Genomic DNA, 22,727 nt, shown 5'->3' with positions numbered 1-22,727 from the left:
CAATCCATTCCTTGTATCACGAAAATTAGAGTTTAGCTTATATTCAAGTGTATAGTACTACATTTTGAATTATGTGATATTAAGCAGGCTTTCTGGATGAAGTGAAAGCTTATCTTAAGTAATTTGTAACACCTGCCTGATTTCCTAAGTGTTTGGTAGTCTGTGTACTCAAGGGCAAGATATTAGGATATTGGTGATCCAGTACGTTAAAATTCTATGTGTTGGTGAACGGAGATAAAGAGGAGAGAGTTAGAGATAGGTATCATATCGGAGTGCTATGTTCTTTTGTGTGAATTTGAATGAATGGAATTCTACTGGCAACATCTGGAGAAATAGTTGCGTTCGTTGGACGTCGATAGTTTCAGCTGATACATAATATAATGAACAATTATTTTACTGCGTCAGCTGTACGAAAAACACAAAACAGTTCTTGAAATATGAGTAAACCTGTACATATGAGCATACGCAGACCGTACCATTTCATACGTTTCTCAGTGGTCTGGTGTTCATAAGACAACCACTAGGTCACTGTTATGTGGAAAAAGAAACTTTTTATGCGTTAGTTAGCTATTTATTTCAATGGTTAAAACTCTACATGTATTTAAATTACAGTTTTCAAAAACCCATATTATAATAACATTTACGAACATAATCATCAGACGCGTAAATAATTGGCTATTTAGATGCTAAATTAATAATATTTTATAGTTCCTCTGTGACTGCCAACAGTACGCTTGAGATAGAAAATCAAAACGGTTAGTTTTGCTTGGGTCTGCGTACGGTTTCCATTGTGTGTGCACTCTGATCATTGTCACTAAGAACCTATATTATAAGATAGATAGGAGTGCAGACGAGCCGATCTGAAAAAAGAGAACTACACTAGTTTTTAGATTTACGTGGCCTGTTTCAATGTCCAAAGCTTCCGATCTGAAAGCGAGATGGTTCAGATATATTACGACGGATTAAAGTGATCTGAAGGTTTTACTGGGGTACCGCTGGAACTCTACGAAGATTCTTCCGAACCAGTTGTAGATCCACCTTGGCTGTCACTGGAAGTTTGTGTACTGGTTCCAGACTCACCAGTGGAACCTGCTGAGCTGCCCGAGGATGAGCTCTGAGACGAGCTTCCGAAGCCGGGAACGAACTGTAACATCACAAAGGCCGTTTAGCTGAGCACACGTATATTTAAGCAGTCTTTTTCTTTTGTACACAAGAATGGGATTGAGTCAAAATCATGATTTTTAGGTCTCGTGTAATTTGTTGCCGTCTCTGATCACACATGTTGAATGTTTAGATTACCTCCTGGCACTGACAGTCCACCTGAGACCGGAATCATCTACGCCCAAAGGAAGGAAGACTTGCTAAGTAACAGAAGCCAGTACGTTGTCCTCCACGGTGAGTGTTCATCAGAGACATTGAGAGTGCTAGTTCGCAGGAGAGCTTCTGTAAAGTTTGGAAGGTAGGAGACGAGGTACTGGCAGAAGTAAAGCTGCGAGGACCGGGCGGGAGTCGTGCTTGGGTAGCTGAGTTGGTACAGCGCTTGCCCGCGAAAGGCAAATCCTGTGATCGAGTCTCGGTCCGGCACACAGTTTTAATCTGCCAGGAAGTTTCATATCAGCGCACACTCCGCTGCAGAGTGAAAATCTCATTCTGGACAATCTATTGGATGCATCACAATTAGTGCACTATATGTTAATGTTATTTTACTGTTCATTCTATGTTAACGGCACTAGAAATCGAAATTTAAGCTTGATGTGAATAACGACCGAATGTGTTTGTTAGTATTATCAATAGCCTGCCACTTGTGGTGTTAACTATTTCACCTAGCATCTATGTCACCAGTCCAGGATGTTCTGTCTTCATAAACGATTATATCGTGTAAGGAATTTTCCTTCCGTTATAAAAACTGGCCAATAACAACCAGAAAATTATGTTAGTAGTCATTTGAATCCAGTTTATTTATCACCATTAATTTTACCTTTTTGCCTTTGAACTCATTGAAGTGAATACCATGAGATTTTAGGAAACAGCGAGATCTTTAGGAATGGTTGTATATATGATTTATACCGACAATTGTCGCTGTAAGTTATGCTCAACATCTTCTTGTCTCCTAGTTCTCTTTCCTCCTTCGGGCTGCGTCTGTTTTGGGGTAATTTTGCTCAGACTTTCATCTGAAGTCTCTTCATGTGTCCTTCCTATTATTGGTCAAGTAACTGACTAACTTCTTTCATCATTTTATATTCATTTATTTGTAAATCTATCCCTTCAGTTCTACTGCATCATGCTTTCCTCCGATGCACTTGGTATTCATTGTTAAATTTTGTTCACCTTCTCTTAAGTTGACGAGCCATATGAGAGAATGGTATTTGTACAGCTATAATATGAATATCCTAAGAGATTTTTCTCCATTACTTTTCCAAATCCGTATTAACACAAATGTTGGTTTCCAAAAACTTATAGTATGGAGTAGTTCCAACCTCAGGCGGCAGATAATTAATCACCCCATTTAATAGATCTCATTATAGCTTTCAAGCATTGTAAATTGATTGCAACTGGCAGCAACCGTTATTGCGACCTTTCAACGCAGACGTAATCATAACAGTGAAGTGGTGTGTAGGTGGTAACTGGAATAGGAGTCAGCATGTGACAGAATGACACAAAGGAGCTATAGGGTTTGTACGTGACCACATCGTGTTTAAATTACCCAATATGAACGCAAACTGTGCACTGTGTATACGGAAGCGTGAGCCATTCGCAGCCATGAAACACGGCTAAGATCAGTGTCCGTAAAAATGTCGTAACCGACAGGCCAGTAGACTAAGTGGTCTTACGGCACAAAGCAAAGTTTGCAAAATGACTGAATGCTCATTTTGCATGAATGTAGAATGGATAAAGAGCTGGCTCTAAAGATACATTCAGGTGATAAAATTCATGCGATAGCGATATGAGCATATACGGATGGTGGTAGTATTATGTACACACGGTAGAAATGGGCAGTTTATTAGTGGAGCTGTTATTTGTGTTTAGTGGATCACGTGAAAAGGTGTCCGACGTAATTATGGCCGCACGGTGGGAATTGACAGACTCTGAACATGGAATAGTAGTTGGAGCTAGACGCATAGGACATTCCATTTTCAAAATCCTTACGGAGTTCAATATTCCGAGATCCATGGTGTTAAGAATGTGCCCAGGTCACAGAGGGGTAGAACTGGCCATCAGTAATACATTCTTGTAGAAGAAAAAAAAATGGAAATCGGATTTGGCAAGGACCAAATCAAACTGAAACTCGAAAGATTATATTTAACCAAATAATGATTAAATTGTACATGATGGTCCGAAACCATTCCAGAATTTTTAATGTTGGTAAACTCAAAAGCTGTCGAGTAGAAATAGATATAACGGCACACAGCAACAGACGTGTTAAGCAAAAAGTCAGCAATGTGGGTTATGAGACTCCGTGTACGAATAAGAAAGAATACCACATTAAATTCTATACGGACGAAAGGGATAAATACCGAACAAAAGTATTTCTAGAGAAAGCAAACGATAATTCAGATATGGAAGAAAACTGCTTCAAATAAGAACTATGATTTGAAGTAAACGAAATTATGAAGACGATAGAATATAAAATTGTTTTGAAACGTCTTCTAGAAGACGTGACAAGATACAATAAACGTTTAGTACAGGAAACAACTGGGCACACTATAACAAACAAGGAAGGTAAAGCGGAATGTTATTTTGGATAAATACTATATTTTATCAGTTATGATGACAAACGGTACAGTAACTAAAAACACACAGAAAGTTGTACAAGCATAGGAATATTTGTTTAAATGTTTGCACAGTTGAAGAGCTGAATAAGAAATACAAACAAACAATGTCATTCCAGGTAAGTCACTCCATCAAGAGAGAGAAACCCTGCATATGGATATTGTTAAAAGAAAGGTGCAAAAAAACTATCCTACGAAATTATTCGCAGAGTGTTTGCTAAAGAAGAGATTTATACAAATCTAGAACTGTCCGTAATTAATCTACTTCACAAGGAATGGATCAGATGAGACAAAATATTAGCGACCTCCCAGTTTAGTATTCGTAATGCATAAGATATTAACCTCAGTCATTAACAGCAAAGTAGAAAGCACATTATATTTTAGTCAGGTACAAAAACAATATGACTGTAGTGATGAACATAGTACAATGGAAGAGTGTTAGCGCTGCACGAAGTTATAGGTCTCAAAAATAGATATTATTTACCATTTTAAGTGTGATTTACAGCACTACAGTAAGTTTTTGAGTGAGTTTAAGAACGTATGTTCTGTAATCCTGTTGAAAAACCAGGTTTAGTTTCAATATATGTTTTTGCTAAGAGTTTCTTTTATCAGGACAGTGCTACATTCCAAATTTTGAGAGACGTCGGAGTGTGCAATCATTAATCACCAAAACTATCCTCAGCAGTTCTGTAGGAAGCTTCCAGATCCCGGATCTGGAAAAACGGAGACGTAAGTATTAATGGAACACATTTGATCAGTTTTAGTGTTGTCCATCTGTACCGATACACTTAGTGAACGAATGGAAGGACTTAGTAACGTAACTTTGGAGGTACAAGTGAAAATCAGTTACAGTAAAATTAACTACGAAACATGCGAAACTGATGAGTTTGTACTGTATCTTTAGGGATTCAAAAGAAAACCATAGAATGGACAGAAAGCGAAATAAAGAGGAGTGATTTTGGCCTGAAGCTCTTTTAGTAATTTAAACTTCCTATTATAAAAGTAATAAAAGCTAGTCGTCCGAAAACAAAGTGTATTCATATCACCATATGTACTTCGTTTTAAGGATTTAAAATATCGTCGGTGGTATGAAAAGGCATTAAAATTTTAGTTTGATTCTCTTCATTTAAGATAGTTCGTTGCAAAAGATACTGAGGTGAGATATTTTCTTATGCGTCATGAAGCAACAAAAATTATAAATACGTTTCACTCTACACCACTAATTATGTTTTAAATCAATGAAACGAAACGCATTTATTAGTAACTGCAAAGACAGTTTTACATGCTCTTAATGTATATAAAGTTACTAAGGATTCTATGGGCAGATAAATAAAGAATACAAATTCACAAGTATATGAAAAAATCATGGCCTACACCAGATTTGAGAGGTGACAGTGAGACATGGAATTTCCAAGAGAAAACTATTAAAGATATAAATGTTCTTCACCAAGCAGTGGAAGTGCATGTTAGTAATTACCAGGGCGAAAACACAAAAATAATCAAGTGTATGTTGACTATAGTGGTAGAAACATTTATGACAGTAAGGGAAAAGAGATAAAGATGTGTCAGACTGTTAAAGCCAGGCGAATAGAAGACTGTAACGGATGAGGGGGGATATGTAAGCCTTCCTCCAGAAGTTTCGTAAACTGGGTGATGACGGTGATGATAATGATTACAACTGTTGTAGCGGTGGTGTTGATGTGATACAAATACTGAAGATGATAGATCATGAATGAAGACAGACTAATCAAATAAAATGAATAGTAAAATATAGTTAATAGATCGCGTTGTATTTAAAGGTAAGATGACTATCTGCTGAATGCACTAGAATGTAAATAGTAACTTGCATTGTATTCAGATAATATTTATCGAGGGATGAAAAAAACTCAGAAAAGCTGTATAACTGTTTAGTGAATATTTATTCAAGAGAAAGAGCTTCACAATTTAAGCAAGTCAATAATGCGTTGGTCCACCTCTGCTGACCCTTCTGAAAGCTGTCAGATAGACATCCCACAGCTGTCTGGGGAGTTCCCAGCCACGTCATCGCCTGTAATAGAGACTCATATCGAGGCACAACTCGTCACTGAAGACGATGACACTCCAATCTGAAGATATGTCTGAAGACAATCCGGACAGCGATGGGATAGCAACCCGACAGTCGCCCAGAATACGGTCCCACAAGCAGGAGTTATAATCAACGATGTCATTTTCATAATATCTCTTCCAGTTGCCATCCACGCCACCCTTACGGAACACCGGGAAGAATGATGATATTCTACGTCCCGATTTGTTGCCATTCATTTCAAGCCACCCTGAACTTACATTTCAGCAATGCCTGCCCGCTCGAGGTGAGACTTTCTGCTACTTGTCTTCGTGTTGCTAAACTCTACCTTAGCCTGCAAGGTCGCCAGATCTCCCTGCAATTGACAACGTTCCGATGGTTATGGTCATCGATTTGCAACCAGGTAACGCACCCACTGGACAGAACATGGCACGATATTCCGCAGGAGAACATCCCAAAACAATGTCTCTCTGTGCCAAGACGAATAATTACTTGTATAATGGCCAGAGGTGCATCAACTCCTTATTCACTTGCTGAATTTGCGAAAATCTTTCTCTAATAAATCATTCAATTTTTCTGTGATTGCTATCATTTACTTCTCTGTACATGTACATCACATCTACCGGTTTCCGGCCCATCCGGATAACTCATTCGTATTCCGTGATTTTCATTTAATTTCATTATGTTATAGGTATGCTCTATGAAATACACTACTGACCATTAAAATTGCTACGCCAATGGATTTCTGATACACAAACAGCAGTTGACCAGCGTTCCCTGGTGAAATGTTGTTGTGCTGCCTCGTGCAAGGAGGAGAAATGCGTACCATCTCGTTTCCTACTTTGATAAAGGTCGGATTGTAGCCTTTCGCGATTGCGGTTTATCGTATCACGACATTGCTGCTCTCGTTGATCGAGATCCAATGACTGTCAGCATAATATGGAATCGGTGGGTTCAGGAGGGTAATACGGAACGCCGCGCTGGATCCAAAAGGCCTCGTATCACTAGAAGTCGAGATGACAGGCATCTTATCCGCATAGCTGCAACGGATCGTGCAGCCACATCTCGAGCCCTGAGTCAACAGATGGGGACGTTTGCAAGACAACAACCATTTGCACGAACAGTTCGACGACGTTTGCAGCAGCGTGGACTATCAGCTCGGACACTGTGGTTGCGGTTACTCTTGACGCTGCATCACAGACAGGTGCGCCTGCGATGGTGTACTCAACGACGAACCTGGGTGCACGAATCGCAAAACGTAATTTTTTCGGATGAATCCAGGTTGTGTTTACAGCATCATGATGGTCGCATCTGTGTTTGGCGACATCGCGGTGAAGGCACATCGAAGCGTGTATTCGTCATCGCCATACTGGCGTTTTACCCGGCGTGAAGGTATGGGGTGCCATTGGTTACAGGTTTCGCTCACCTCTAGTTCGCATTGGCGGCACTTTGAACAGTGGACATCACATTTCAGATGTGTTACGACCCGTGGCTCTACCCTTCATTCGATCCCTGCGAAATCCTACATTTCAGCAGGATAATGCACGACCGCATGTTGCAGGTCCTGTACGGGCCTTTCTGGATACAGAAAATGTTCGACTGCTGCCCTGGCCAGCACATTCTCCAGATCTCTCACCAATTCAAAACGTCTGGTCAATGGCGATTGCGTTTTATCGTATCACGACGTTGCTGCTCTCGTTGATCGAGATCCAATGACTGTCAGCATAATATGGAATCGGTGGGTTCATGAGGGTAATACGGAACGCCGCGCTGGATCCCAAAGGCCTCGTATCACTAGAAGTCGAGATGACAGGCATCTTATCCGCATAGCTGCAACGGATCGTGCAGCCACATCTCGAGCCCTGAGTCAACAGATGGGGACGTTTGCAAGACAACAACCATTTGCACGAACAGTTCGACGACGTTTGCAGCAGCGTGGACTATCAGCTCGGACACTGTGGTTGCGGTTACTCTTGACGCTGCATCACAGACAGGTGCGCCTGCGATGGTGTACTCAACGACGAACCTGGGTGCACGAATCGCAAAACGTAATTTTTTCGGATGAATCCAGGTTGTGTTTACAGCATCATGATGGTCGCATCTGTGTTTGGCGACATCGCGGTGAAGGCACATCGAAGCGTGTATTCGTCATCGCCATACTGGCGTTTTACCCGGCGTGAAGGTATGGGGTGCCATTGGTTACAGGTTTCGGTCACCTCTAGTTCGCATTGGCGGCACTTTGAACAGTGGACATTACATTTCAGATGTGTTACGACCCGTGGCTCTACCCTTCATTCGATCCCTGCGAAACCCTACATTTCAGCAGGATAATGCACGACCGCATGTTGCAGGTCCTGTACGGGCCTTTCTGGATACAGAAAATGTTCGACTGCTGCCCTGGCCAGCACATTCTCCAGATCTCTCACCAATTCAAAACGTCTGGTCAATGGTGGCCGAGCAAGTGACTCGTTACAATACGCCAGTCACTGCTCTTGATGAACTGTTGTATCGCGTTGAAGCTGCATGGGCAGCTGTACCTGTACCCGCCATTCTAGCTCTGTTTGATTCAATGCCCAGGCGTATCAAAGCCTTTTTTTGTGACCAGAGGTGGTTGTTCTGGGTACTGATTTCTCAGGATCTATGCACCCAAACTGCGTGAAAATGTAATCACATGTCAGTTCTAGTATAATAATATTTGTCCAATGAATACCCGCTTATCATCTGCATTTCTTCTTGGTTTAGCAATTTTAATGGCCAGTAGTGTACGTACCAAAAACACGCACACACCTTACCATTCACGAACCGTAACAAATAATACCCATATAAATATCAGAACATCTGTATGTCTCCGACTGTTGCAGAACTACCTAGGAAATCTAGGTGCAGATGAGGATGCCAGTGAAGATCCACGACACTCCCAGTATAATTGTTATATTGGAGGCAGTGAAAGGGTGCTTACCGAGTCTAAGTTCTGGCAGAAGGTGGGGCAGATGCCGCTGGAGGATGATCCGGACTGCCGAGTGTGCTTAACAGCGGCGTGCTGCGGAAGTGCAGACCGGCTGGCGTGGCGCTCCTTGTGGCCGTGGGATGCTCCTGGAACATGACACGGCAAGTGGGAGCCTCGTAGTGCACTTAATGTCAGGTGCTCCCTACCTGGGAAGCAGATCTATTCTCAAGGAGGACACCTGAGACTGCTCGTGCTTGTCTGTCTATTTCTCCCTCCTTGTCTCAGTTTATGTGTGAGTTAGTGTATGCGTGTGTTTGAGTGCGCGCTGGTGTTTGTGTTTGTGTGTGTATGGTGGATAAAATAAGTTACAGACCAATTTCTCTTGTCAGAAAATTGTAATGATTGCGCAAAATTAAAGCTTTTGAAGACACTGATAAAACTCAACTATGTGTAAGGGGACTAGATCATTAATCCGTAGATGGCATCTTGCAGAACCGAATCGAAGCTCACCTGGGTTCCAGATATCGTACCATCAGTGCTTACTCAGTAGAACAACATGAAATGTCCTGCGTACGACTCAGAGATATAACGAATGACATATGATATGTTTTATAATAAAATGTAAGATACCACTTGCCCCAGATACAAAGCAGGAGTCCCCTTTCGCCAAAACGGGCGAATAAATTTTTCAAATAAAATGCGTATCATGTTAATATTTAAGCCGAATTAAACAGTGAAATCACACTGAGCGCAGTCTGGCACAAACTAGAACTATAGATTCTCTTAATCGGCTGGGAGAAATGGCCATTGTGCATCTTCAAACATGGTGGACGATAACGCTAAGAAACTAAATGAGCGTATTGGATTTATTGGCCAGGATATCCCCTTCTGGGTTCGGCCACCGTATTGCAAGTCTTTTTAGTTGACGCCACTTCGGCGACCTGCGTGTCAGTTTTGAAGATGAACACATAACACCCAGTTCACTGCCGGGAATCGAACCCGGGCCCCCTTGCATGGTAAACAGTAACGCAACCTCTGCGCTACGGAGGCGGACAGAACGCCAATAGAAACCAACATGACGGTATGAAGATAAGCCTATACATCCCTGAAATGTAAGTTTCAACAACTATTCACTGCTTAAATAGTGCAAAATGGAATTGTATTGACATACATGTAATATTGAGGCGTATTAAATTAAATCACGAAAAATAATTTTTGTGGAAGTAAAAGAGTCAGGGGAAGCATCAGCTTGTCACTCGTCACGAAGACTAAGCATGTGCCGACCGGCAGCGGTGTAAAGCGTGTAGTGAGAGAACGACAGCCGTTGGTCATCTCCCCCGAACGGCTGCCTACCCCTGGTTTACCCCATTTAAAAACACTCGCTGTGGTTTGAGCGCCATTTATAGGTCACGATGCGGCTGTTCCAACTTAAGGCTGTCGTGGTTAGAGACGCCATGTCACGGTTTGCGCTGCCCCTTCCGCCGGAGGGTCATGTTCTCCCTGGGGCCGAGTCCACCCCGCTTGCCAACAGCGCTACCCAGCCCCTGACTGTCACCCAACCAAGTGCTAGCCAAGCCCGATAGCACTTAACTTCGGTGCTCTGAATGGAACCATTGTTACCGCTGCGGCAAGGTCACTGGCCATAGCATGTAAAGAGTGAAAATATTGTACAGCTGTTCAGAAAATGTAAATAATAAACCGTTCGTTTAGTTTAGAGAACTGATACTGTTCTTACGATAAACCTCTGTCAGTGATAGATCGCGTCCTAAATAATAAATTCTGTTAGCCAAAAAATATTCACTGATGCTTCTCGAAACGCTAGGCGTCGTTTAAGACCGGCTGCACTCCTCACACGCGCTAGAGCTTAGGCACTTGGCGGCGTCCGTATCCAAAGTGTGTTGCCTATCGTCTAGTCATCTGCCCACAAGTAAGGCACAGTCCGAGCCAATTAAACTTCCCTTTTCGCTTATCTTCTTGGAGACATTAATTCTTACGGTTCTCATATTGGAAGTCACTTTTTCAATTTAGTGGGGTAGGTTGTATGCTGCACACCTGGTTAGCAGACCCTGCTAGTTCGATGAAATCTTGTTGACCTGGAGCCTGCAAATACTAAACGATGGTTGGCATCGCCGGCAAGCAGCAGCTGACATTTGGCTTCCATGGAAGGTTGTTCTCCCATGGCATATGACCTTTAGACGATTGTCGTAATGAAACTGAGAAATCCTGTATATCCTTTAGACATGTAGATGAGGTATGGGCAAATGCGCTATTACGGTTGTGGGCGCCCTCGGGTGCCCTCACTGTTTCGCCCCGAGTGCTGTCAGCCAGCAGTTCCGCCCCTCCGCTAACACGACCCATTTGTTACTAATGCGCAATCAGCTTGACAGGCCTCTTTACTTCCTTTCTTTAGTGTTACCGGTGTGTAAGTCCCTTTGGGGTTCACGGTGGAACAAAATTAGTGACAGGAAAATGGCTGATGAATTACGATTCTCTAAAAGGACATCGGTCTAATCCCTACGCTTCAGACAACAGTGGAAGAAGATTACTGTATTACGGGATAACATACAGGCCCTCTGTCTTCTTTGTGATGTTATTTTACAAGCGTGGAAGACGTACTATGTGAAGCAACATTCTCTACTCCTGCATGAGAAATTTATGATCACTTTGTATACTGAGGAATGGAAGGCCAATCTTCTGGCGCTAACCAGGAAAGAGAGAAAGAAGATAGTTCATATAGATATACATCATTTCCTCAAAATGTTGCTACTATTATTTATAAAGAATTATATGGTTTGCCGGCCGGTGTGGCCGAGCGGTTCTAGGCACTTCAGTCTGGAACCGCACGACCACTACGGTCGCCGATTCGAATCCTGCCTCGGGCATGGATGTGTGTGATGTCTTTAGGTTACTTAGGTTTAAGTAGTTCTAAGTTCTCGGGGACTGATGACCTCAGCAGTTAAGTCCCATAGTGCTCAGAGCCATTTCTTTGTCAATGAATCGTTCTCATCGAGGTAATTCGTAATGCTCTAGCACAGAACACAAGGTGTAAGATGCATGTATGGCATAAATTGCAGGACACGTAGATGAAGAAATTATGTTATATGAAACTGAGTCTGGAAATCTTATGTTCCCGTGTTACAACTCAATTTCTCCAACTCATTAATCACGGGATACACACTAGAAAAGAACGTTAGAATCAAGGAGAACCTGTAAATCTTGGAGACGTCTCGACACGTTGTGCACCACCAGTGTTTTGTTTCACATGTCCCTGTTGCCATGCGACATACATCATTGCCTGTTTACAGATAACAAGTGTTTGAGCGATCAGTACGGCTGTTGCAAGCACACTGGTTACTACGTAGAGTATATCACAGACTAGGCTCCTGCAATGGCAGCGTACAGCGTACACAAATGCAGAGATGGCAGATGCCCATGTGATGAAAGGATTAGGCGGCGAAAATGGCGCTAACGTTCAACTTTTTTACCAGAAAAGATTTACAGGACGGAGGTGATCCGACTGGAATACGTTTGAAGCCAGTGACCGTTGTCTTAGGGAACTTGGGGCATTTAAGCCTGACATTCGGGACCGGGGGAGGCCTAGAAGGATGAGGACACCGCATAGGGAGGCGGCAAATTCTATATGCAGTTGACGACGACCCTAGTATCAGTACAAGACATGTAGCCGCAATACAGGTGTTGACCACATGGCTGCCGAGCGTTACACGCGAACCAACTGTATCCTTACCATTTACAGCGTCTGCAGGCACTGTTAAGCTGATTTTTCCCACAAAAGTACTCTTCTGTGAATTTTTTATTCAGCGAAGTGTCGTTTCTAATTTTAATGCGACTGTGATATTCAAAGGTGAGGCGTCGTTTCAACGAGATTTGATTCTAAATTTTCACAATCGGCATGTATAGGCAGACGTCAATCCTCACGAAATTATTGACACAAGTCATCAACAAAGATTTTCTGACTATTCTTGGGCTGGCATTCTTGATGACTATTTGGTCCACCCAGGCTCAACGGGAAAAGTTATCATAATTTCGTAGAGAATGTTCTACCTGGTCTATTAACAGATGTGCCTTTAGCTGTGCGACAGAAGCTGTACTCCATGCACGGTGGAGCATCTCATTTTGGTATTGATTCCGTCGGCTTCTAAATAACAGATGAGTAGGTAGAGATGGACCTTTGCCTAGCGTCTATGCTCTCCGGATCTGAACCTACCGGACTTTTATTTGTGGGGGCAGTTGAAAGCTCCTGTGTATGGAACCCAAGTACAAAATGTATCCGTGCCCGTATTATGGAAGGCTGCGAAACCGTAGGAAATAATCCAGGGATACATCTGCGCGTCGGAGATTCAATAAGGCGGCGGGTTGATGCATGTATCAGTGACCACGGATGGCATAGTTAACTTCTCGTGCGAGAAATAGATGTATATGGAATTCTGGTGCGTTGTGTTCTTGTGTGTCTTCCATGTTTCATAAGCTGGAGAAAGTGAGTCGAACATGGAAACAAAACTTTTCCAGACCCATGTTCGTATGACATAATTTTTTCGTCTACGTGCGAGGAAAGTGTCCTGCAATTTGTACTGTACATTTTTGTTATGCTCTGTGTATTCCAAAATCCTACTGCAAATCGACACTAACGATATGAGTCTGTAATTCGGTGGATTGCTCCTATTTTTTATCTTGGATACTGGTGTGACATATGCAACTTTCCAGTATTTAGGTACGGATCTTTCGACGATCGAGCGAGCGGTTGTATGTGAATGCAAAGTGTGGAGGTATTGTACCAGCATACTCAGGAAGGCACCTGAGTGGTATAAAATCTGAATGGGATGTCTCGCGTTTCTTAAGTGACTTAAGCTGCTTCGCTACCCTGGAACTCATGTCGTCAGTTGTTCTTGATTCGAATTCAGGGATATTCACTTCATCTTCTCTAGTGAAGGAATTTCGTTAAACTGTGTTTAGTAATTCTGTTTTTGTGGCACTGTCATTCGTAGCATCACCATTGTTATCGCACAGAGAGGGTACTGATTGTGTCATTTCGTTGGCGTACTTTACGTACATGGTTTCATCTGCAGTCACCTAACTATCGAAATGAAATACAGCAACAAGTATATCTTGCTGCAGTACCTCAACATCTTCTAACTATAGACAATAAGTTACTGCCAACAATAGGATCATTGTAGCACTATCACGATTGAACTAAATTTTTAAATTTGCGCCTAAAATTATCTTGCACGCCGTTGAAAAATACACAATATGCTAGACATCTGCTATCAATTACACTAGTACACAGGAAATAAAATGCAACGTGAACAACCAATACCTTTGCGACCTGACGCCTCTGGATGCCTTGCTTTGGAGGAAGGCACTGCAAGGTTACACACTTGCTGACAATAGGAGACCTGTGAAATGCAAAATAAAAGAAAAAATCATGGTTTAGGGTTTTAAATTGCTTCCAAATATGGTGGAATGAAATTTCTTGTATGTAAAAGCACCTACTGTTAATATTACATCCCACAATAATGTGAATAATATAATTTGATTTGCAGAAGGTTGTTCAGTGAAACTAGCTCTTTGTAAAAGGTGAAAAATAAAAATTTTAAATCAGTGATACCATTCTTTTATGCTAAACATGCCTAACCGATATCAAAATGACATGGAAGTGAGATTGAAGAAATAATGAATCGATTAACTATAAAAGAAAGATAATGGAATCATTATAATAAACGTAGTTACTCTAGTAAGGATTATGATCTGTCCGCATCAACAGGAATGGGCAGATCAGAACACATACTTCTGAAAAGGAATAGACCTTACCTACAACATAGGAAGTATAAAGGATAGCTAATTGATGGATAGGAGATAAGGAGATCACACACACAAACACACACACACACACACACACACACACACACACACACACACAAACATAAACACACATAGACAGCAACCGTACAGTATCTACCTGGCCAAGATCTTTGCTAGATAGACGGACACGCATGTTAATCATAGAGATTTCTCTTTCGAGCGCACGTGCGTTTTTATCATTCTTCATTAACATCCAGTCGGAGCGGAGTAGCGTGTATGAATAATCAACATGAAATTTGAATATAAAGATTGAGCTGAAAAAACCATGGAAAATTATGATGAACTGTTATGATGGAAAGTTATTGATCGAGGAAATAGAACTTTAATTGAGACCGAGTTAAGAAATTAACGTTTACAATACTGCGTAAGATTTATTGGTAAGTGTTTAAATTAAAACCAACAGTGATCTCGCTTCTGTAAAAAGAATCATTTGCAAATAGTCCATAATGATACTAAGTGGAGTGAAAGTACTATTGTAATGATAGAGAGGAGTGAAAGTATGCCTGAACAATTGTAGTTTAGATTTCATGCTGGTAAAAAAAAAACAATAACATTATTACGGGTTTAGTACCCTCCACATTATAGACTAATGCTATTGATAGCATTAATGTGAGGACTGATGATCAAACTAGTAATACATCGGACAGGGGCATTGGAGGCCAACTTGGTTTACTATCACATCTTTTAAGCCTCCCATGATTACCTGTACGTGAGTGTCACAAAAAATACTCCTATTATGTTCATAAAATTTGTCCGAAAATATAAAACAAAAATTAAAATATTATTAATAAGAGGCCAAGTGAGACGGGATTCAAGATAAATGAAACTGAATACGACTCGCAGTTTTGTTGAGTAATGAACAAAAGGTTGCAAGACCACTCTTTCATCTGTAACCTACTGCGGAAAAAACAGATCAATAGTTAAATTTCGCAAAGAGAAATATCATGATAAATATAAAAACATAATCAATACCGGAACCACGATGGTTTGTAAATTCACTGGAAATGATAATCATTATGGTAAAGTAATTCAAAAAATGGGCTGACCCGAGGAATAGGAAACATGGGATATCTGTCAGTTTACAAGAGTCATATACATTCAAGTGACAAAGTCATGGGGTGGCGATATAACATCTACAGATGGCGACGGTACGGGTAACGCGAAGTGTGAAATGGCAGAACGTTGATGGAGCTATCATTCATACTCAAGTGATTCATGTGGAATGGTTTCCGACGTGACTATAGCCGCGCAACCGGAATCTACAGATTTTGAACTAGGAATGGTAGTAGCAGTGACACGTATGGAACATTTCATTTCGAAAATCGATAGTAAGTTCAATATTCCGAAACCCCCCAATGCAAGACTATGCCGAGAGTAGCAAATTTTAGGCAGTAATTCTCACCACGGGCAACACAGTTGGGGACGGCCATTATTTAACGACGGAGAGCAGCGGCGTTTGCGTAGTGTTGCAAGTGCTAACAGACAAACAGCACTGCGAGAAATAACCGCAGAAGTCAGCATGGGACGTACGACGAATGTATTCCTCGTGACAGTGTTGCGAAATTTGGGGTTAATGGGTTAGGGCGGCAGACGAAGGACGCGAGTGCCTTTATTAACAGCACAGCATCGCCTGCAGTGCTACTCGTGGCCTCGGAACCAAACCGGTTGGATTATAGACGACTGGAAAACCGTGGTATGGTCAGATGAGTCCCGATCTCAGCTGGTAAGACTTGATGGTAGGGTTCGAGTGTGGCACGGACCCCACGAAGCCATGGTTGAATGTCGTCACCAAGGCATTGTGCAAGCTGGTGGTTGCTCCATAATGGTGTAAGCAGTGTCTTCATGGAGTGGACTGGACGCTCTGGTCGAGCTGAAATGATAAGTTATTGGAAATCGTTATGTTCTGCTATTCAACGATTTCATGCTCCCAAACAACAATACAGTTTTTATGGACGGCAGTGAGCCATGTCACAGGTTACAAACGTTTGAGATTTGTCTGAAGAACAAACTGGACAATTCGAATGAATGATTTGGTCACCCAGATCGCCAGGCATGAATCCCACCGAAAATTAGTGGAACATAATGGGAGGTCAGTTTGTGCGCAACTCGTGCACCGGCAACGTTTTCGAAATTACGGCCTGCTATAGAGGCAGTATGGCTCAATATTTCTGCAGGGGACTTCCTACGACTTATTGCGTGCATGCCACATCGAGATGCTACACTAGCCGGGGAAAAGGAGGTCAGACACGATATTATGAGATAGCCCCCGACTTTTGTCACTTCAGTGAAAAGCAAAAGATCTATAAATTGTCAAGCCAGGTACCACATTTGAACACAATGATAACATCCGAACGAACACATGTAGACGTCAACGTAATAAGAAACAGAATATGAGGAATGAAAAGCTTCAGTACAGGGTGATCAATGAAAAGAATTCATGAATATAGGAATAGTTGAATAAAGCTATAATGATGCCAAGGAAGATCTTGTGTGGATGCCTCACTCGAATTACAGTTACAAAACAGGAAAAGAGACTTCTGAACGAGTCCATGAGAACACGTCTAAATTAGGAAGCTTGACACGTTTGAAGTGATCTCATAAGAGCAAAGGAAAATTTTGAGTCAAATCATAAAGAGATATTCGCGTGGCTGAAAGAATGTCAAAAAGGGAGGAAAAATAATAGCGTCGAGCAACTGAATTACAAGAGAGACATTCACTCTTACTTTTTTGTATCGACTATCAGAGTCCTGTTGCCACGTCCTCTTCCGGATTCACGTAGCATTCATACTTACGTGCTGCGATTGTTGAGGTAGTGTTTCCTGTCTACTCACCAAATTTTGTGGAGTCACTGCAACAAAGAAGAAACACTTCTGTTACTTGTTAACTAATTGTCATCGAAAACTAATCGCAGAGAAACCTCTACGTAATTAGGAGCATTTGAGGAAGACTAAACATTATATTGAGAATAGGATAAACACAGTGGGTGCACTTCCATCCCGATCTCAAGGTCTACATTCTGAAGAGTCGTGAGACTTTCTGCTACTAGGAATGTTTTCTTCTTGTTGCCAGACTTTAGAATCAAAAAGCACTGTATTACTGTAAGTGTCATTCTTACTGCCCTGCACTACACAGGGTATACCGCAATTCATAGCAAAAACTGACAAGGCTCTATTAGAAGCAATGAAGTACCAATAAACAAGGTCTCAAAAACTTCCCACAAATACATTTGCGAGATGACTGAGAATTTGTGGTTACGAACCATCACTGAAGCCTGCATGAGATTTTGTCGTAGTAATACAAAAGCATTTTAATGTAAACTTGTCGATTAGGTGACAATCTGATTGGGATAAAATTTCGCCCATCACCACCTTACCAAGAAATAAGTATTCCCGTTACTTGTTACTATTTTCTGAATAGTCCGCTTGTTTAGCTGAGTGGCACTAGGCCCCGGTTCGATTCCCGGCCGGATCGGAGGTTTCCTCCGCTCGGGGATTGCGTGTTATGTTGACCTCATCATCGTTTCATCCTCATCAACGGCTGCAAGTTGCCCAATGTGATGACGAATGAATTAAGACTTACACTTGGCGGTCGAACCCGACTGGGGATCTCGTCCAACAATGCCATACGATCATTTCATTTCATTTAGTGAATACATGTACTAGTTAAGAGAGGTGTTCGACACGGATACTGCTCTGGTTTCTTTCAGGTGTCCACGGATCATCTCATCAATCTTTACAAGACTGGCTGCTTCAGAACTTCAACGATGTTTCAGTTTACAGGTGACACTACACAGATTAATGCCGTGGACTGAGGTCAGAAAATCTTGGTCGTCAAGGTAGACTACTACTCTGCGACGTTATATGTCATCGTACATCAGCAGCAAGCTTTTCCGTTGCTCCATGATCCATCTACCACCTTCACCAAGAATGAGCTATTGGTGAAAATTTGGTCCAAACGGATGAGGATTCAATATGAAAGTCCAGATTTCAAATAAATTTGTATTGAATATAACAATATTTCATACTGAAATCGGTAGAGGCTCGAAGTCACATGTGCGCACTTAGCTCGCACATGGCTTTTGCAGATCCATGTTTATTTTCCAGTTTTTGCTTCCATTAATGTATACTTATATCCTTATTGGTTTTCGCTACTTATTGTGATCCACTCCGTACCTCTTTATCGAATATATCAGTTTTCTTGTTGATTTCAACCTGGATTTCATGAAACACTCAAGTTTTCGCCATCCCCGCGTTCCAGTTTAATTTGTGTCTTTTATCTGCAGTAGGAAAACGGAGCTCAGTACCTCCAAGGAGTTGCTCAGCTGATGCTGTCTGTGTATGTGGTGGACCTTCATTCCTTCCTTCAAGAAGAGTAATGCCCGCAATAGACGTGTATTGTGAGGGGCAAAAATGCAGTTTGCACAGGTCATTTCTCTTGGGAAAGGAAAAAGCTAGGTGATGTAAAAAGTAAGAACATAAATATAATTTCCATAACAGTATTCGAGGGAAAGCTGTAACGAGCCTCTACACATTATCATAGTGAGTCAAATTGGCTTCTGAAATTCCTAGACGAGTGTTACTTTAGGTAACTGCTCTGATCTCACGAAGGGGAAGCAGATACCCACTTTGATGAACTGTTTCTTAGTGGCAGAACTGGTCAGTTCGTAATTTCCCATCAAAATTTACGATATGTTTCTTCTGCCTGTGGTACCTTAGTCATCGCATATTTCTACATTTCTTCACAAGCCAAATTAATCTTCCCTTAAATGACCTTCTACCGACTGTTCATTCCTCTGTAAATAATTCGTGTCAGTATTTTTCAACCATGACTTTCACTGTGGTGACGAAAATCATGGGATCTCTCCTAATATCGTGTCGCGTCTTCTGTTGCTCATCGTAATGCAGCAACTCAACGTGGCATTGACTCAACAAGTCGTTGGAGCTCACGGTACACCATCCTGCCTCCACAGCCGTCCATAACTGCGAAGTGTGGCCGATGTTGGGCAAAAATTGAACATCTCGATTATGTGCCATAAATATTCAATGCAACACATGCAGGTTTATTTGGGTGGGAAACTCAATCGCTAGAATTGTCCAGAATGTTCTTCAAACCAGTGGTTAACAATAGTGGCCCAGTGATAAGACATTGTTGTTAGGAAACATGAAGTCCATGAATGGCTGCAAATGGTCACCAAGTAGCCGAACATTGTCATTTCCAGTCAATGATCGGTTCAGTTGGACTAGAGGACCCAGCCTGTTCCGTGCAAATAAAGCCCACACCATTATGGAGCCACCACCAGCTTGCACAGTATCCTGTTGACAACTTGGGTCCATGGCTTCGTGTGGTTTGCTCCATACTCGAAGCTAAGATAAAGATGAAATCGGAGATAGGATACTGCGTGAAGAGTTTGACAGAGCACTGAAAGACCGGAGTCGAAACAAGGCCCCAGCAATAGACAACATTCCATTAGAACTACTGATGGCGTTGGGAGCCCCAGTCCTAACAAAACTCTACCACATGGTGAGCAAGATGTATGAGACAGGCGAAATACCCTCAGACTTCAAGAACAATATAATAATTCAAATCCCAAAGGAATCAGGTGTTGACAGATGTGAATATTATCGAGCTATCAATTTAATAAGTCACAGCTGCAAAATACTAACGTGAATTCCTTACAGACGAATGGAAAAACTGGTAGAAACCGACCTCGGGGAAGATTAGTTCCAAAGGAATCAGGTGTTGACAGATGTGAATATTATCGAGCTATCAATTTAATAAGTCACAGCTGCAAAATACTAACGTGAATTCCTTACAGACGAATGGAAAAACTGGTAGAAACCGACCTCGGGGAAGATTAGTTTGGATTCCGTAGACATACTGGAACAATGAGGCAATACTTACCTTACGACTTACCTTAGAAGAAAGATTAAGGAAAGGGAAACCTACGTTTCTGGCATTTGTAGACTTAGAGAAAGCTTTTGACAATGTTGACTGGAATACTCTTTCAAATTCTAAAAGTGGCAGAGCTAAAATACAGAGATCGAAAGGATATTTACAATTTGTACAGAAACCAGATGGCAGTTATACGAGTCGAGGGGCACGAAAGTTGGGAAGGGAGTGAGACAGGGTTGCAGCATCTCCCCGATCCTATTCAATCTGCATATTGAGCAAGCAGTAAAGGAAACAAAAGAAAAATTGGGAGTAGGTATTAAAATCCATGGAGAAGAAATAAAAACTTTGAGGTTCACCGATGACATTGTAATTCTGTCAGAGACAGCCAAGGACTTGGAAGAGCAGTTGAACAGAATGGACAGTGTGTTGAAAGGAGGATATAAGATTAACGTCAACAAAAGCAAAACGAGAATAATGGAATGTAATCGAGTTAACCCGGGTGATACTGAGGATATTAGATTAGGAAATGAGACAATTAAAGTAGTAACGGAGTTTTGCTATTTGTGGAGCAAAATAACTGCTGAAGGTCGAAGTAGAGAGGATATAAAATGTAGACTGGCAGTGGCAAGGAAGGCGTTTCTGAAGAAGAAAAATGTGTTAACATCGAGTATAGATTTACGTGTCAGGAAGTCGTTTCTGAAAGTATTTGTATGGAGTGTAGCCATGTATGGAAGTGAAACATGGACGATAAATAGTTTGGACAAGAAGAGAATAGAAGCTTTCGAAATGTGGTACTACAGAAGAATGCTGAAGATTGGATTGCTAAATCACATAACTAATGAGGAGGTATTGAAGAGACTTGGGGAGAAGAGGAGTTTGTGGTGCAGTTTGACAAGAAGAAGGGACCGGTTGGTAGGACATGTTCTGAGGCATCAAGGGATCACAAATTTAGCATTGAAGGGCAGCTTGGAGGGTAAAAGTTGTAAAGGGAGACCAAGAGATGAATACACTAAACAGATTCAGAAGGCTGTAGGTTACAATAAGTACTGGGAGATGAAGAAGCTTGCACAGGATAGAGTAGCATGGAGAGCTGCATCAAACCAATCTCAGTACTGAAGACCACAACAACAACAACCATCAGATCTTAGTACTCAAGCCGAGACTCGTCTGTCAGGCTATGGTTTCCCAGGTGTCTAGTGTCTAACCGATAAGATGAGTCGAGAGGAGCCGCTACAGACGATGTCGTACAATTAGGAAAGGCAATCGCGTCTGCCATTACCGGATTTCGAAGCACTGTCATAAAAGATGTATTTGACGTAAGTCCGACATTGATTTATGCGGTTATTTCACGCAGTGTTGCTTGTTTGTTAGCGCTGACAACTATACGCAAACGTCGTTCATTTGGGTCATTACGTGAAGGCCTTCGGTCACTGCGTTTTCCGCGGTAAGAGCTAATGCCTGAAATTTGGTGTTCTCGGCACACTCTTGACACTGTGGATCTCGGAATATGGAACTCCCTAACGATTTCCGAAATGTGATGTCCCATGCGTCTAGGTACAACTATGATTCCGCAGTGAAATTCTGTAAATTCCCGTTCTGCGGCCATAATCACGTTGGAAAACTTTCCACATGAATCACCTAAGTATAAACGACAGCTCCACCAATCTAATACCCTTTTTTATATCTTCTGTACGTGATACTACCGCCATGTGGTTATTACATGTCTCTGACCCGTAACTCCCATAAGTTTTGTCATCTAAATACATTAAGCTGATTATTCGGTAATATTTACGCCTATGATAGTCCGTTTTCTTTTGAAATTGAATTGTTGTATTCTTCTTGAAATATCAGGGTATTTCTCCTTTTTGATATACCATACATACAATGTGGAATCATTTTGTCGTGGCAATCTCTCCTAAGGATTAGTGTAGCTGAGGAGGACTGTATATATTCCAATGGTCCTATTTCGACTAAACTTCTTTCAGGGCAGCATTATATGTCCCTCGTGTTAGTTTACATTTTCTTCTCGTTCCATAAATTGGTTTACCTTGTATGTGTCACCTTTATATTCCTTACAGCCTTTCTTTCTTTGTTTAGAGACAATTTTCCATCTGAAATCTTGATATTCATACAGTTACTTCTCTTTTCTCGGAGAATCTCGAGAATTTTCCTTTATGTG

At 41.6% G+C, this 22,727-nt stretch overlaps 1 protein-coding gene across 4 annotated transcripts in view; it reads right to left on the bottom strand.

Annotated features, from left to right (window-relative positions):
- Nucleotides 1-549: 549 nt before the first annotated feature.
- Nucleotides 550-22,727, bottom strand: part of LOC126284235 (secreted protein C-like) — a 403,567-nt gene continuing 381,389 nt past the window's right edge. The window contains exons 6-9 of one of the 4 annotated variants that reach the window (XM_049983019.1): nt 17,488-17,504; nt 14,112-14,190; nt 8,792-8,925; nt 550-1,144 (exon numbers count right to left, since the gene is read on the bottom strand). In XM_049983019.1, the coding sequence (XP_049838976.1) occupies nt 1,004-1,144; nt 8,792-8,925; nt 14,112-14,190; nt 17,488-17,504 (371 nt within the window). In that variant the 3' untranslated portion in view covers nt 550-1,003. The remainder of the gene's footprint in view (nt 1,145-8,791; nt 8,926-14,111; nt 14,191-17,487; nt 17,505-22,727) is intronic. The other 3 variants (XM_049983018.1, XM_049983016.1, XM_049983017.1) reach the window with 3 other exon arrangements.

Source organism: Schistocerca gregaria, chromosome 8 (genome assembly GCF_023897955.1).
Source record: "Schistocerca gregaria isolate iqSchGreg1 chromosome 8, iqSchGreg1.2, whole genome shotgun sequence".
NCBI classification, from domain to species: domain Eukaryota; kingdom Metazoa; phylum Arthropoda; class Insecta; order Orthoptera; family Acrididae; genus Schistocerca; species Schistocerca gregaria.
This window is presented reverse-complemented; position numbering and strand designations above follow the sequence as displayed.